Source organism: Musca domestica, unplaced genomic scaffold (assembly GCF_030504385.1).
Source record: "Musca domestica strain aabys unplaced genomic scaffold, Musca_domestica.polishedcontigs.V.1.1 17, whole genome shotgun sequence".
NCBI classification, from domain to species: Eukaryota; Metazoa; Arthropoda; class Insecta; order Diptera; family Muscidae; genus Musca; species Musca domestica.
Window position 1 is genome coordinate 1358516 of NW_026712230.1, and position 17547 is coordinate 1376062.

At 36.1% G+C, this 17547-nt stretch overlaps 1 protein-coding gene across 1 annotated transcript; it reads left to right on the top strand.

Annotated features, from left to right (window-relative positions):
• The first annotated feature begins 840 nt into the window (after window positions 1–840).
• Window positions 841–3501, top strand: LOC131801734 (integrin alpha-PS3-like). Its single transcript, XM_059120677.1, has 3 exons — window positions 841–855; window positions 1730–1916; window positions 2538–3501. The coding sequence occupies exons 1-3, from the start codon at window positions 841–843 to the stop codon at window positions 3152–3154; spliced, it is 819 nt and encodes a 272-aa protein (XP_058976660.1). The 3' UTR covers window positions 3155–3501.
• The last annotated feature ends 14046 nt before the right edge of the window (window positions 3502–17547 follow it).

A 17547-nucleotide genomic window follows, 5' to 3' on the forward strand; every position in this document is an offset into this window, starting at 1 on the left:
TGTTGAGTGCGAATAATATTCGGCATTTATTCTGATGCCACGGTCGATTAATACGAGCGGAGAGAAACCATCAGCCGTTATGGCGGCGCACACCATGGCCGGCGCTTGAGTTCTGGTGGTCATCCGAAGGTGCACATTTTCAGCTGGCCTCATTGGCAAGTAAAAACGATCATTTTGTTTTTTTTTTACAAACTGCTGGACAACGAATGCTTTCCCATCAGAGAAACCCAAATTCGGCCAAGCGCAGCAACTCTTTAGCTCTTTTGAGTATATTTTCTTTCTGTTGCGGTCTAAGTTCTTGCACTTTTTGGAGTTTCAATGGCTTAACGCCGTGCTCAGTTTTCAAAATTTGCCGAATGGAATATTGCAAGTCGCTTCTTTACTTTTTGAACCATTTCTGCTGATGTTGCTGTTTTCTTCCGTCCACTTCCTTGACGTCGGGCAACGCTACCAGTATCACGGTAACGAGCGATGGTAAGAGACACAAAAGATTTATTCACATTTAAACGCTGGAGTGCGCTTGTATTCCATCACGAATAACTTTTTTCTGAAAAATTCTCACCAAAATGCTTTTGTACGCTTGTAAATAATATAGTGAGCTATCACTGGAATATTTGGCTTAGAAATTTGTGGCTTAGAAATGACAGCAGTCTGAAGTTTTTTCATCTCGCCTTGTAAAAACTGTGGTTTAATTGGACAGATTCCGATGTATTTGGTGAAATCCTTTAAACAGGATAATTCCCTTGGCCAATATGCCTTCCAAGACAATTCTTCCGATCGAACATATACACCAATGGAAAGCTTATGAAAAGTGATATCCATTGGTAAAATAAAACCAGCATGGAAAAGTCAAAAGTAAGGGGGGCCGACTATATGATACCCTACACCACTATGCATATTTGGTAAAGCTCCCGTAAAAAAAAAAAAATTATTTGAAGTACATCATACCACTTATTTGGCCTTAGAGCATTTAAAATTTGGTTTCAGAGGAAACTAATCGCCCCTATTATGGTTGTCGTCGGCGTCGCATAATGAAGTCGACGCGACAATAATGATATTAGGGTTGTCGTTTTTTGTCGATAGCGACAAATGATTGATATTATAATTGTCGATACAACAGTCGACGTGAAGTCGATTTTTAAGAAAATCTGTCACCGTAAAAAATTGTATCGACATTGTATTTTTTAGTCGACGTTGATATTGTAACTTTTTATATTTGATATTTGACCATGAAAATAACAACAGCAAAACAATTTGAAATGTTGGTTTCCAAATTGGATAAAAAAAAACCATGTTTGGCCAAAGGGTTTACCAAAGGCAATTTTCCAGCTAATTTTAAAGTAGATTGGAATCCATTGCTACAAAATTAAATGTAAACGGTCACCGATTAGAGACTGGCAAAAAGTATGTTAAAGTTAAAATTATTATTAGTTAGTTTTCTAAAGTTCTTCTAGGTTTGGAAAGATTTGAAATGAAAAACTAAAAAACAATTGTGCACAATAAGGGTGAAGCCAGCAGCACTGGAGGTGGTATTTTTGTCGCTTTGGGAGGAGTCCTTCGCGAATGGAATGCAGTTTCAAAAGTTACTGAATCCACCAGGTCGTGTACTTGGAGTAAAAAATACGGAAAACATAATTGTAACAGACGTTATAGATAATGAAAATGAGCCAGTGGACAATGCTGATGACGAGACTGATGTAACTACTATCCAAGCTTCTCTATCGCCCAGAAAAAAAACAATGATAAAAAGTCATCAAGGAAAGAAGAAACTATTGAATTCTTGAAAGAGCAGTATAAACTTTTGGAACAACACAATCAAGAGTCAGGCAATGCAAATATGTTTGTTTGCTGCCTTAGCACTCGCCGCTGCACTACTAATACATTCTCGACTTCATCCTCACTTGAACTTAAGATATGTAACGCATTTATAATATCCATTGTTTCACTATATTTTTATACCCTCCACCATACTATGGAGGGTATATTAACTTTGTCATTCCGTTTGTAACTCCTCGAAATACTCATGTCAGACACAACAAAGTATATATATTCTTGATCAGCGTAAAATTCTAAGTGGATTTAGCGATGTCCGTCTGTCTGTCTGTTGTAATCACGCTATCTTTCGAACGAATTGAGATACAAGGCTAAAATTTTGCACACAGGTCTATTTTTACAGTAGCAGGTTCGTAAATGGGCCATGTAGGTCCACGTTTTCATATAGCCCCCATATAACGGTACCTCCCGATATTCGGTATTTCGATGATTTTAGCGACATTATTCAACGGAATTGTTTTAAATTTGGTATTTGAAGTTCGAAATGGATACTACAGCCTAAGACAGAAAATTGTCTGTGCAGGTCCACGTCTTCGTATAGCCCCAATAACGGTACCTCCCGATACTCGGTATTTCGATGATTTTAGCGACATTATTCACCGGAATAGTTTCAAATTTAGTATTTGAGGTTCGAAATATTTTTAGCGAAGAGAAATAAAGTTAGGGCGAATATTAATTAATTAATTTTTTTTGTTTCCTCTCAGATTCATTTATGTCTGGCTCAGCATCGCGTCGACGCAGACGTCGTGAAGCGGCAACTTTAACTGTCAACAAGGAACATTATGCTCGGATTGCAAATCCAAAATCGTATGAATTGTTGGGCGAGGATTTGAAAGGAACCCTTCCGGTCAATCGTACGATAGTCTTCAATTGTAACGATCCCGAGACCACAATATGTGTCCAAGCTGTAATCCCCCTGTACGATTTCAAACCCAATAAGCCGCTAACAGTCACCATGAAATACCACGTGGACCTGAAGGCGGTCAATCAGATTCTAATCGAACCCTGGGAGTTCTTTGTGGTCGTTGTTGGTTTAAATGTACAAAAGACTGGTGACCCCTTGGGCACAACTTTGGCTGTTGCCAAAAATATAGAGTACAATATTATTTCGAAGCATCAGCTGTACGGTACACCCATATGGGTTATAATAGTGTCCGTAATAGGTGGTCTGCTGGTCCTGGCCTTAATAACATATGGCATGTATAGGGCCGGTTTCTTTAAGCGCGCCACCAAGGAAGAGATGGACAAACTAATGCACCAAGCCACTCTGTCAACGGATGGCGTTACGGAGGCATCGAACTTAAATACCGCTGGCAACTAATTTGATATAAGCTACAACGTAGGGTGTGACCCATACAGCTGTGATGTCTAACTCTCGCCATTAATAATTTATTGAATATGTGTGACAATATTTATTGAAGATTTTTTTTGTTATGTTTTTTTTTTTTTTTTTAATTAAATGTTAAAATAGTTGTACATCACAATGTAAATGAAGTTGGAGTTAGCCAACTGAAACATACCAAATTTAATTTGTAAAAGCTGCCATAAGTTTACAGGCATACTTATATGTATTCAAATAGTATATACTTTTTTCTATGTTACCAATAATGTTATTTGTATTTTGTAAAAATGTGTTAAGAAATAAAAACGAATTTTTTAATTGAATAATTGATTGGTAAATTGTCATAAGTCATGTGACAAATGGTCGTTTGTGGAAATACCATTTATTAAAAGGCAAATAATACATTTGTGCGAATTATTAATACCCTCATCATATGGAATATAAACAATCTGTACCGAGATTTAAACTTACTTATAAAATTTTAGCAAGAAGAAAAAATTCCAGTTCCAGGAGCATTTTGTCCGTGAAAAATGTGGAAATACATCTTCCTCCCTGCTCCTGAACATGTCTATGATAATTTATACTATTCACTGTACACCTTTCCGCCTGAGATAAATCCGTTCGATTTAGAAGTTACTTATTGGGTGCTTGGTTGACTTTTAAGGTATACTAACTATGAATTCTTGGTATTTTAATTATGATAAGACGCTGTAATTTGTTATTTAGTGTTGTCAATTTATATCAATGGAAATTCACGACAATTACAGCACAAGGCTATTTTAGGAGTATGGGGGGTCGAACTACATTTTTCAATCTCAACCTTCTCGCATATAACACTGTGCAACACGAAAAACAATTATAGGAAAGTTCCATAAAATTATGGAAATACAGGCTGAGATAAAAAAAAAAAATGCAACAAAGTCAAACGCAATATTTTTTTTTTTTTTTAAATTTTATTGAATGGTAGCAAAAAATTTCGGAAATAGCATCAAATTTTAGAATAAGTTTAGATTTGTTCAAATTAGTCACGGTATTTTGACCCATTCCCCACGAGAAGCACTTGCTTGACCGACACTTTGGTATTTTTCAGTGCCAACTTTGCTTTCCAAAATACTCCAGACACAATGGTCCAACGGATTGGTATCCGTAGATTTTGGTGGCAATTGTGCGCTGGAAATGAAGCGAGGAATCTCATTTTGTAACCATTCTTGGGTGGTGCGTGTTGAGTGCGAATAATATTCGGCATTTATTCTGATGCCACGGTCGATTAATACGAGCGGAGAGAAACCATCAGCCGTTATGGCGGCGCACACCATGGCCGGCGCTTGAGTTCTGGTGGTCATCCGAAGGTGCACATTTTCAGCTGGCCTCATTGGCAAGTAAAAACGATCATTTTGTTTTTTTTTTACAAACTGCTGGACAACGAATGCTTTCCCATCAGAGAAACCCAAATTCGGCCAAGCGCAGCAACTCTTTAGCTCTTTTGAGTATATTTTCTTTCTGTTGCGGTCTAAGTTCTTGCACTTTTTGGAGTTTCAATGGCTTAACGCCGTGCTCAGTTTTCAAAATTTGCCGAATGGAATATTGCAAGTCGCTTCTTTACTTTTTGAACCATTTCTGCTGATGTTGCTGTTTTCTTCCGTCCACTTCCTTGACGTCGGGCAACGCTACCAGTATCACGGTAACGAGCGATGGTAAGAGACACAAAAGATTTATTCACATTTAAACGCTGGAGTGCGCTTGTATTCCATCACGAATAACTTTTTTCTGAAAAATTCTCACCAAAATGCTTTTGTACGCTTGTAAATAATATAGTGAGCTATCACTGGAATATTTGGCTTAGAAATTTGTGGCTTAGAAATGACAGCAGTCTGAAGTTTTTTCATCTCGCCTTGTAAAAACTGTGGTTTAATTGGACAGATTCCGATGTATTTGGTGAAATCCTTTAAACAGGATAATTCCCTTGGCCAATATGCCTTCCAAGACAATTCTTCCGATCGAACATATACACCAATGGAAAGCTTATGAAAAGTGATATCCATTGGTAAAATAAAACCAGCATGGAAAAGTCAAAAGTAAGGGGGGCCGACTATATGATACCCTACACCACTATGCATATTTGGTAAAGCTCCCGTAAAAAAAAAAAAATTATTTGAAGTACATCATACCACTTATTTGGCCTTAGAGCATTTAAAATTTGGTTTCAGAGGAAACTAATCGCCCCTATTATGGTTGTCGTCGGCGTCGCATAATGAAGTCGACGCGACAATAATGATATTAGGGTTGTCGTTTTTTGTCGATAGCGACAAATGATTGATATTATAATTGTCGATACAACAGTCGACGTGAAGTCGATTTTTAAGAAAATCTGTCACCGTAAAAAATTGTATCGACATTGTATTTTTTAGTCGACGTTGATATTGTAACTTTTTATATTTGATATTTGACCATGAAAATAACAACAGCAAAACAATTTGAAATGTTGGTTTCCAAATTGGATAAAAAAAAACCATGTTTGGCCAAAGGGTTTACCAAAGGCAATTTTCCAGCTAATTTTAAAGTAGATTGGAATCCATTGCTACAAAATTAAATGTAAACGGTCACCGATTAGAGACTGGCAAAAAGTATGTTAAAGTTAAAATTATTATTAGTTAGTTTTCTAAAGTTCTTCTAGGTTTGGAAAGATTTGAAATGAAAAACTAAAAAACAATTGTGCACAATAAGGGTGAAGCCAGCAGCACTGGAGGTGGTATTTTTGTCGCTTTGGGAGGAGTCCTTCGCGAATGGAATGCAGTTTCAAAAGTTACTGAATCCACCAGGTCGTGTACTTGGAGTAAAAAATACGGAAAACATAATTGTAACAGACGTTATAGATAATGAAAATGAGCCAGTGGACAATGCTGATGACGAGACTGATGTAACTACTATCCAAGCTTCTCTATCGCCCAGAAAAAAAACAATGATAAAAAGTCATCAAGGAAAGAAGAAACTATTGAATTCTTGAAAGAGCAGTATAAACTTTTGGAACAACACAATCAAGAGTCAGGCAATGCAAATATGTTTGTTTGCTGCCTTAGCACTCGCCGCTGCACTACTAATACATTCTCGACTTCATCCTCACTTGAACTTAAGATATGTAACGCATTTATAATATCCATTGTTTCACTATATTTTTATACCCTCCACCATACTATGGAGGGTATATTAACTTTGTCATTCCGTTTGTAACTCCTCGAAATACTCATGTCAGACACAACAAAGTATATATATTCTTGATCAGCGTAAAATTCTAAGTGGATTTAGCGATGTCCGTCTGTCTGTCTGTTGTAATCACGCTATCTTTCGAACGAATTGAGATACAAGGCTAAAATTTTGCACACAGGTCTATTTTTACAGTAGCAGGTTCGTAAATGGGCCATGTAGGTCCACGTTTTCATATAGCCCCCATATAACGGTACCTCCCGATATTCGGTATTTCGATGATTTTAGCGACATTATTCAACGGAATTGTTTTAAATTTGGTATTTGAAGTTCGAAATGGATACTACAGCCTAAGACAGAAAATTGTCTGTGCAGGTCCACGTCTTCGTATAGCCCCAATAACGGTACCTCCCGATACTCGGTATTTCGATGATTTTAGCGACATTATTCACCGGAATAGTTTCAAATTTAGTATTTGAGGTTCGAAATAGATACTACAGCCTAAGACAGAAAATGGGCCCTGTAGGTCCACGTCTTCGTATAGCCCCATATAACTGTACCTCCCGATATTTAGTATTTTGATGATTTTAGCGACATTATTAATCGGAATTGTTTAAAATTTGGTATTTGAAGTTCGCAATGGATACTACAGCCTAAGACAGAAAATTGTTTGTTCAGGTCCACGTCTTCGTATAGCCCCCATATAACGGTACCTCCATATATTCGGTATTTTGGTGATTTAAGTGTCTTTATTCACCAAATTGTTTCAAATTACGCATTTAGAGTTCGTAAAGGAAACTCCAGTCTGTGAAAGAAAATTGTCTATGCAGGTCCAGGTCTTCGTATAGGCCCCATGCACCAGTACCTCCCTATATTCGGTATTTTGACGAGTTTAGGTACACTACTCACCGAAGTTGTTTGAAATGTCGTATTTGAAGTTCGTAATGGATGCTACAGAATATGACAAAAAAATGTCTACGCAGGTTCAGGTCATCGCACAGCTCCGATATAACGGTACCTCCCTATATTCTATACTTTGATGATTTTAGCTACATTATTCGCGTTTATTTCAAGTTCCAAATTTGAATTTGGTAATGACTCATTACAAATAATGCCTGTGTGGATCCACGTCGTATACGGACCAATATAACGTCAATATTCGGTATTTTTAAAATTTTACCAAAATTTTTTCAGGATTTTATTGCCAAATTCGTTCCAAATGGTGGAGGGTATTCAAAGTTCGGCCCGGACGAACTTCTGCTTTTTAACTTGTTTATTTTTCCGAAAGAGACGAAATTAGATTTCAAAATACAAACAAATTTTTATCTTATTTTGTCAATAACAAGGGAGTATTACCAAAGCTTTTTTAGTTGTTGCCAACTTTTATTTTAAACTGTCGATGTCGCTTCCATGCCTTGCCGTAATACCATTTTTGAATCGAAGCGACAGTGAGGGCGACTTGCACATAAAGTCGACGACGACTATAGAAACGAAAACCGTAATTGGGCTGAATATTTGATGAGGCATATCCAATTCTAAATCGATTTTCAATAAATTTGATGGACACATTTTTATCTTTTATACCAAATGACATTGCTATAGAGTGCTTGATATCACTTCGAGAAGGATTATATTAAAAACATATTACGAATGTGAGGAAATTAAACACCAAATCGGATGCAACATATATATAGGAGCTATTATGAACCGATTTTCACCATATATGATGTATTTGCTTCTAGACTGAATTCGGTCAGATATACCAAAATTCAAGCCATTTGGACTGATATTGGCCATTTGGTGCACAATTAACTCGAAATCGGCTGAAGATATATATTAGAGCTATATTCCAATACAATTGGCAGAGATATTTCGGGCTGTATCTGATGTCTGGCACGAAATGTCATTCTTATGGGGTGCATCTTACCTATGCGAGGGACTCAAACACCAAATCGGGTGAAACATATATATGGGAGCTATATCTGAACTGAATTCGGTCGGATGTACCAAAATTCAAGCCATTTGGACAGATATTGGCCATTTGCTGCGCAATTAACCCGAAATCGGTTGAGGATATATATGGGAGCTATATCTAAATTTGAACCGATTCTCACCAACTTTAGTAGGGTTCGTCCTTGGGCCAAACAAGTATTGTTTAGAAAATTTCATGTCAATCGTATGATAAATGCGACCTGCAGACGTCCGTCCTGCATACATGGACGGACGAACAGACGGACTGACATGCATAAATCGAGCCAGAAAGTGATTCTATGAAGATCCTAGATAACTATGGGTCTATCTCGCTTTTTCACCATGTTACAAACAAATGCACAAATACATAATACCCTTACCACTATATGGTGTAGGGTATAAACAGTAGGTCAATCGGACAAATTCCGAGGCATAGTGTCTTGAAGAAAAAAAAATAATAATTTGAAATTATTTCAAGTTTAGAGACAACAGAAATGAATATTTTCATGTAAAAAAGCATAAACAAAATGTATAATTTTGAGATAAAACAATATTGTCCCTTTATATTGGATTAAATTTTGTGGATAAAACCCAATGTTCCATTCATGTTTTGCAGGTTTTCTCCAATATAGTAATTTCGTGTAAAAAAAAATAAACAAAACCAATGGTTGGTTGCACGTTTTAACAGGCTACTACTAGTTTCCTTGGAGTTGAACAATCTTTCTTATTGAACCATTTATACAATGTCCCAGCTAAAACCCACTACGAACTACAAATACAAAATTGTAGACACATCCGTTAGAAAATGTGGCTTAAATCGTTAAAAAATCGGGAGGTGCCTTTATATGGAGGCTATACCAATTAGTAGACTTCTAGCGAATATTTTTTTTTTTTAAACTTACTTATAAAATTTTAGCAAGAAGAAAAAATTCCAGTTCCAGGAGCATTTTGTCCGTGAAAAATGTGGAAATACATCTTCCTCCCTGCTCCTGAACATGTCTATGATAATTTATACTATTCACTGTACACCTTTCCGCCTGAGATAAATCCGTTCGATTTAGAAGTTACTTATTGGGTGCTTGGTTGACTTTTAAGGTATACTAACTATGAATTCTTGATATTTTAATTATGATAAGACGCTGTAATTTGTTATTTAGTGTTGTCAATTTATATCAATGGAAATTCACGACAATTACAGCACAAGGCTATTTTAGGAGTATGGGGGGTCGAACTACATTTTTCAATCTCAACCTTCTCGCATATAACACTGTGCAACACGAAAAACAATTATAGGAAAGTTCCATAAAATTATGGAAATACAGGCTGAGATAAAAAAAAAATGCAACAAAGTCAAACGCAATATTTTTTTTTTTTAAATTTTATTGAATGGTAGCAAAAAATTTCGGAAATAGCATCAAATTTTAGAATAAGTTTAGATTTGTTCAAATTAGTCACGGTATTTTGACCCATTCCCCACGAGAAGCACTTGCTTGACCGACACTTTGGTATTTTTCAGTGCCAACTTTGCTTTCCAAAATACTCCAGACACAATGGTCCAACGGATTGGTATCCGTAGATTTTGGTGGCAATTGTGCGCTGGAAATGAAGCGAGGAATCTCATTTTGTAACCATTCTTGGGTGGTGCGTGTTGAGTGCGAATAATATTCGGCATTTATTCTGATGCCACGGTCGATTAATACGAGCGGAGAGAAACCATCAGCCGTTATGGCGGCGCACACCATGGCCGGCGCTTGAGTTCTGGTGGTCATCCGAAGGTGCACATTTTCAGCTGGCCTCATTGGCAAGTAAAAACGATCATTTTGTTTTTTTTTTACAAACTGCTGGACAACGAATGCTTTCCCATCAGAGAAACCCAAATTCGGCCAAGCGCAGCAACTCTTTAGCTCTTTTGAGTATATTTTCTTTCTGTTGCGGTCTAAGTTCTTGCACTTTTTGGAGTTTCAATGGCTTAACGCCGTGCTCAGTTTTCAAAATTTGCCGAATGGAATATTGCAAGTCGCTTCTTTACTTTTTGAACCATTTCTGCTGATGTTGCTGTTTTCTTCCGTCCACTTCCTTGACGTCGGGCAACGCTACCAGTATCACGGTAACGAGCGATGGTAAGAGACACAAAAGATTTATTCACATTTAAACGCTGGAGTGCTCTCACGATAGGCACTTTTGGTTTTCCAGCTAAATATAGAGAAATCACAGTATTGCGCTTGTATTCCATCACGAATAACTTTTTTCTGAAAAATTCTCACCAAAATGCTTTTGTACGCTTGTAAATAATATAGTGAGCTATCACTGGAATATTTGGCTTAGAAATTTGTGGCTTAGAAATGACAGCAGTCTGAAGTTTTTTCATCTCGCCTTGTAAAAACTGTGGTTTAATTGGACAGATTCCGATGTATTTGGTGAAATCCTTTAAACAGGATAATTCCCTTGGCCAATATGCCTTCCAAGACAATTCTTCCGATCGAACATATACACCAATGGAAAGCTTATGAAAAGTGATATCCATTGGTAAAATAAAACCAGCATGGAAAAGTCAAAAGTAAGGGGGGCCGACTATATGATACCCTACACCACTATGCATATTTGGTAAAGCTCCCGTAAAAAAAAAAAATTATTTGAAGTACATCATACCACTTATTTGGCCTTAGAGCATTTAAAATTTGGTTTCAGAGGAAACTAATCGCCCCTATTATGGTTGTCGTCGGCGTCGCATAATGAAGTCGACGCGACAATAATGATATTAGGGTTGTCGTTTTTTGTCGATAGCGACAAATGATTGATATTATAATTGTCGATACAACAGTCGACGTGAAGTCGATTTTTAAGAAAATCTGTCACCGTAAAAAATTGTATCGACATTGTATTTTTTAGTCGACGTTGATATTGTAACTTTTTTATATTTGATATTTGACCATGAAAATAACAACAGCAAAACAATTTGAAATGTTGGTTTCCAAATTGGATAAAAAAAAACCATGTTTGGCCAAAGGGTTTACCAAAGGCAATTTTCCAGCTAATTTTAAAGTAGATTGGAATCCATTGCTACAAAATTAAATGTAAACGGTCACCGATTAGAGACTGGCAAAAAGTATGTTAAAGTTAAAATTATTATTAGTTAGTTTTCTAAAGTTCTTCTAGGTTTGGAAAGATTTGAAATGAAAAACTAAAAAACAATTGTGCACAATAAGGGTGAAGCCAGCAGCACTGGAGGTGGTATTTTTGTCGCTTTGGGAGGAGTCCTTCGCGAATGGAATGCAGTTTCAAAAGTTACTGAATCCACCAGGTCGTGTACTTGGAGTAAAAAATACGGAAAACATAATTGTAACAGACGTTATAGATAATGAAAATGAGCCAGTGGACAATGCTGATGACGAGACTGATGTAACTACTATCCAAGCTTCTCTATCGCCCAGAAAAAAAACAATGATAAAAAGTCATCAAGGAAAGAAGAAACTATTGAATTCTTGAAAGAGCAGTATAAACTTTTGGAACAACACAATCAAGAGTCAGGCAATGCAAATATGTTTGTTTGCTGCCTTAGCACTCGCCGCTGCACTACTAATACATTCTCGACTTCATCCTCACTTGAACTTAAGATATGTAACGCATTTATAATATCCATTGTTTCACTATATTTTTATACCCTCCACCATACTATGGAGGGTATATTAACTTTGTCATTCCGTTTGTAACTCCTCGAAATACTCATGTCAGACACAACAAAGTATATATATTCTTGATCAGCGTAAAATTCTAAGTGGATTTAGCGATGTCCGTCTGTCTGTCTGTTGTAATCACGCTATCTTTCGAACGAATTGAGATACAAGGCTAAAATTTTGCACACAGGTCTATTTTTACAGTAGCAGGTTCGTAAATGGGCCATGTAGGTCCACGTTTTCATATAGCCCCCATATAACGGTACCTCCCGATATTCGGTATTTCGATGATTTTAGCGACATTATTCAACGGAATTGTTTTAAATTTGGTATTTGAAGTTCGAAATGGATACTACAGCCTAAGACAGAAAATTGTCTGTGCAGGTCCACGTCTTCGTATAGCCCCAATAACGGTACCTCCCGATACTCGGTATTTCGATGATTTTAGCGACATTATTCACCGGAATAGTTTCAAATTTAGTATTTGAGGTTCGAAATAGATACTACAGCCTAAGACAGAAAATGGGCCCTGTAGGTCCACGTCTTCGTATAGCCCCATATAACTGTACCTCCCGATATTTAGTATTTTGATGATTTTAGCGACATTATTAATCGGAATTGTTTAAAATTTGGTATTTGAAGTTCGCAATGGATACTACAGCCTAAGACAGAAAATTGTTTGTTCAGGTCCACGTCTTCGTATAGCCCCCATATAACGGTACCTCCATATATTCGGTATTTTGGTGATTTAAGTGTCTTTATTCACCAAATTGTTTCAAATTACGCATTTAGAGTTCGTAAAGGAAACTCCAGTCTGTGAAAGAAAATTGTCTATGCAGGTCCAGGTCTTCGTATAGGCCCCATGCACCAGTACCTCCCTATATTCGGTATTTTGACGAGTTTAGGTACACTACTCACCGAAGTTGTTTGAAATGTCGTATTTGAAGTTCGTAATGGATGCTACAGAATATGACAAAAAAATGTCTACGCAGGTTCAGGTCATCGCACAGCTCCGATATAACGGTACCTCCCTATATTCTATACTTTGATGATTTTAGCTACATTATTCGCGTTTATTTCAAGTTCCAAATTTGAATTTGGTAATGACTCATTACAAATAATGCCTGTGTGGATCCACGTCGTATACGGACCAATATAACGTCAATATTCGGTATTTTTAAAATTTTACCAAAATTTTTTCAGGATTTTATTGCCAAATTCGTTCCAAATGGTGGAGGGTATTCAAAGTTCGGCCCGGACGAACTTCTGCTTTTTAACTTGTTTATTTTTCCGAAAGAGACGAAATTAGATTTCAAAATACAAACAAATTTTTATCTTATTTTGTCAATAACAAGGGAGTATTACCAAAGCTTTTTTAGTTGTTGCCAACTTTTATTTTAAACTGTCGATGTCGCTTCCATGCCTTGCCGTAATACCATTTTTGAATCGAAGCGACAGTGAGGGCGACTTGCACATAAAGTCGACGACGACTATAGAAACGAAAACCGTAATTGGGCTGAATATTTGATGAGGCATATCCAATTCTAAATCGATTTTCAATAAATTTGATGGACACATTTTTATCTTTTATACCAAATGACATTGCTATAGAGTGCTTGATATCACTTCGAGAAGGATTATATTAAAAACATATTACGAATGTGAGGAAATTAAACACCAAATCGGATGCAACATATATATAGGAGCTATTATGAACCGATTTTCACCATATATGATGTATTTGATTCTAGACTGAATTCGGTCAGATATACCAAAATTCAAGCCATTTGGACTGATATTGGCCATTTGGTGCACAATTAACTCGAAATCGGCTGAAGATATATATTAGAGCTATATTCCAATACAATTGGCAGAGATATTTCGGGCTGTATCTGATGTCTGGCACGAAATGTCATTCTTATGGGGTGCATCTTACCTATGCGAGGGACTCAAACACCAAATCGGGTGAAACATATATATGGGAGCTATATCTGAACTGAATTCGGTCGGATGTACCAAAATTCAAGCCATTTGGACAGATATTGGCCATTTGCTGCGCAATTGAGGATATATATGGGAGCTATATCTAAATTTGAACCGATTCTCACCAACTTTAGTAGGGTTCGTCCTTGGGCCAAACAAGTATTGTTTAGAAAATTTCATGTCAATCGTATGATAAATGCGACCTGCAGACGTCCGTCCTGCATACATGGACGGACGAACAGACGGACTGACATGCATAAATCGAGCCAGAAAGTGATTCTATGAAGATCCTAGATAACTATGGGTCTATCTCGCTTTTTCACCATGTTACAAACAAATGCACAAATACATAATACCCTTACCACTATATGGTGTAGGGTATAAACAGTAGGTCAATCGGACAAATTCCGAGGCATAGTGTCTTGAAGAAAAAAAAATAATAATTTGAAATTATTTCAAGTTTAGAGACAACAGAAATGAATATTTTCATGTAAAAAAGCATAAACAAAATGTATAATTTTGAGATAAAACAATATTGTCCCTTTATATTGGATTAAATTTTGTGGATTAAACCCAATGTTCCATTCATGTTTTGCAGGTTTTCTCCAATATAGTAATTTCGTGTAAAAAAAAATAAACAAAACCAATGGTTGGTTGCACGTTTTAACAGGCTACTACTAGTTTCCTTGGAGTTGAACAATCTTTCTTATTGAACCATTTATACAATGTCCCAGCTAAAACCCACTACGAACTACAAATACAAAATTGTAGACACATCCGTTAGAAAATGTGGCTTAAATCGTTAAAAAATCGGGAGGTGCCTTTATATGGAGGCTATACCAATTAGTAGACTTCTAGCGAATATTTTTTTCTTTTGGAGAGGACACACCTCCCAAGAACCCCAAATGTAAACTTTCAGCTGATCTTGTTGAAAATTGTCACGGAAATATAAAAAAATACCGAAAATCTAACGTTATATGGAAGCTATATCTAAAAGCGGATATATAATATAGACCATTGTGCCAAATTTTAAGGCTCTAGATTAAAGATTTGGTGGCCATTGTGCGCTGGAAATGAAGCAAGGAACCTCATTTTGTAACCATTCTTGGGTGGCGCGTGTTGAGTGCGATGGGTCTGCGGCCAAAATGTTTGCGTGCCCAAGGCTTTTATACACCCTCGAGAATATTTTTGCGATAATTTCCGGCATTTATTCTGATGCCACGGTCGATTAATACGAGCGGAGAGCGGCTGTTATGGCGGCCCACAACATTCCCTCCCTAGATTTAAAGTATCATCAATGCAATTTAACCGGTTTAAAAGTTTATTCTTTTTATTAAAATCTCAACGAATATAAAGTAACGTACAATAAATGTATTCTTTATGTATAACGACATTTGATTCTTTGTTCTGTTGTTTAACATTAAATATGCAATATTTATACAATTAAATATATATTTTTTATGTATATTATTTTTTTTTAATTTTATATCTATTGTTTTGGTATCCGTTGCTTATGAATGTGACTTGCTTGGTGTTGAAATTATTTAAGAGTTTTGTTTTTCGATTATTTAAAAAATAGATATTCCATTCAAGTTGTTTCGGGTTTATATGAAGTAGTATCCTTTTCGTGTGTGTGTGTGTGTGTGTGTTTGTTTTGTTAAGTTAAAATTACCTAAAAAGTTCTTCAAAAATACATCGATTTTTAATATACATTCATAATACTTTCGCATTAACATTTTAGCTGAGGCGGATATGTTTTTTTTTGTCTAGTAGTAGGGTGTTAAGCAGTTTTTTAGTTGCAATTCTAGGATTACTCTTAATATTAGTTGTAAGGTAGCAAATTCTCAGCTGGAATTCAAAAGATTTTGGTTCACGTTTGGATTATTCTAATTTTAAAGTGAACATGAGACCAACTTTTAAATTTGATTAGCAGGAAATGTGATATTCCTATGTTTTTTTGGAAATACTGAAGGAACTTGATTTATAAAATGTATCTGCCATGACCTTGTTTTGTATTATATACAAGTTTATGTATTTATGAGCAGAAGAAAAGTTTTGAATAACTTTTGAAACTCAGAGTTTTGTAGCATGAGATCCCATTTTGCGTATTAAGTGACTGACTGACAGTTTATCAATGAACCGAAGAGTGTATTTTTGCCTGATGATCTTTTGATTAGCGAAAGGTGAAAGAAATGTGTTCTCGAATAAAGCGTTTTTATTTTTATTGCATTATGGTACATAATATCTAGTTTAGACTTTAGAAAGGGCTAAGAGACACAATTGTTGGTAGGTAGGTTATCGTCAATGTCATGCCCAAGTGTTCCAACGCCATTTACCTGTTTTGATAAAAACACAGTTAGCTTGCCAAAAAGGATTTGAAATATTAAGCATCGATATATCGTTATGATTAAAGAAGCTATATAATTTGTATTAATTCCAAGTGCCAATTCCTCACATTTGATATCGAAGAAAATCCATACGGGATACATTTTATCTTGACTCAGTAGCAAATTTGTTTGGCATCAATTAAAATTTTGGGGCAACCGTTACATGAACGATAGTTAAAATATCGCACACAAGAGAGTATCCGAAACACAAAATTTTAACCAACTCAGTAGGAAAAAAATTTCCAAAACCAGGATCTATATTTTTTTTTATCGAGGATTAAGGTTTAGATCGGTCTCTCCTGATGGAGAATGCGGTTTGGGCCTTCCAACATATACGAATGGCTGAACCCGCTTTTTGAGGCTTATGTCGAAACGTGGTTGTGTATGGAAAAATGTGCGTAATGCGAATTTTATTAGACAAGTATTACGTTTGGGAGTTGTGGCCAAAAGCTTCAATGCACCGAAATTAGAAGGAACCGCTAAGGAACATACTCCTCTGGAACATAAAGGGGCATACTCTTCTGAGAAACTGTTATGAAAAATTGAAGCTGGGTCCTTTGGACTGCCAATTGGACTTTAAAAAAATGATGCTTTATTAAATTCACTCCATTGTAATTTTTTCCAATTGCAAACATTCATCATTCAATCAAAACTTTCATCATTTAATCAATTAATAAATATAAAAAATCGGATGAACAATATATATGGGAGCTCCCTTGCGGTGTAGGATATATAAACGAAACTGTTCAATAGTCAATGTTGAACCAGTTCAACTTTGCAATGCTGTACGCCTAACGTGTTTGGCTAATTCTCATATAAATACATGTGTTTTACTTGTGTAAAGAAGCGAATATTAGGTAACGCTGTAAAATTCCAGACAATCCCATTGACAAATATGGCTTAAGTAAAGTAAAGTACTGAATATCGATTGTACCACTATATGTAGGTTACACACAAGCCGGGATCTATCAATGTAGTATTCGGCCTGTGGAATGAGCACCTATTAAGAACTTAAAATAACGAATTCTATTAAAAAATCGCTCAACCGACAGAAAATACAATTTTCAAGCAAAATTTTCTAAAAGTATCTAAAAACTTACCATCTCGTAGGGGGTCCGAGCCTACTACTCTACTCAGTTTATATGTGAAATATATA

What these genes read in the sequence shown, in the direction of transcription:
- LOC131801734 (XM_059120677.1), top strand. An exon ending in CTCACTTGAACTTAAGATAT is followed by an intron (nt 1,917 to 2,537) that starts GTAACGCATTTA and finishes GTTTCCTCTCAG; the next exon opens with ATTCATTTATGTCTGGCTCA.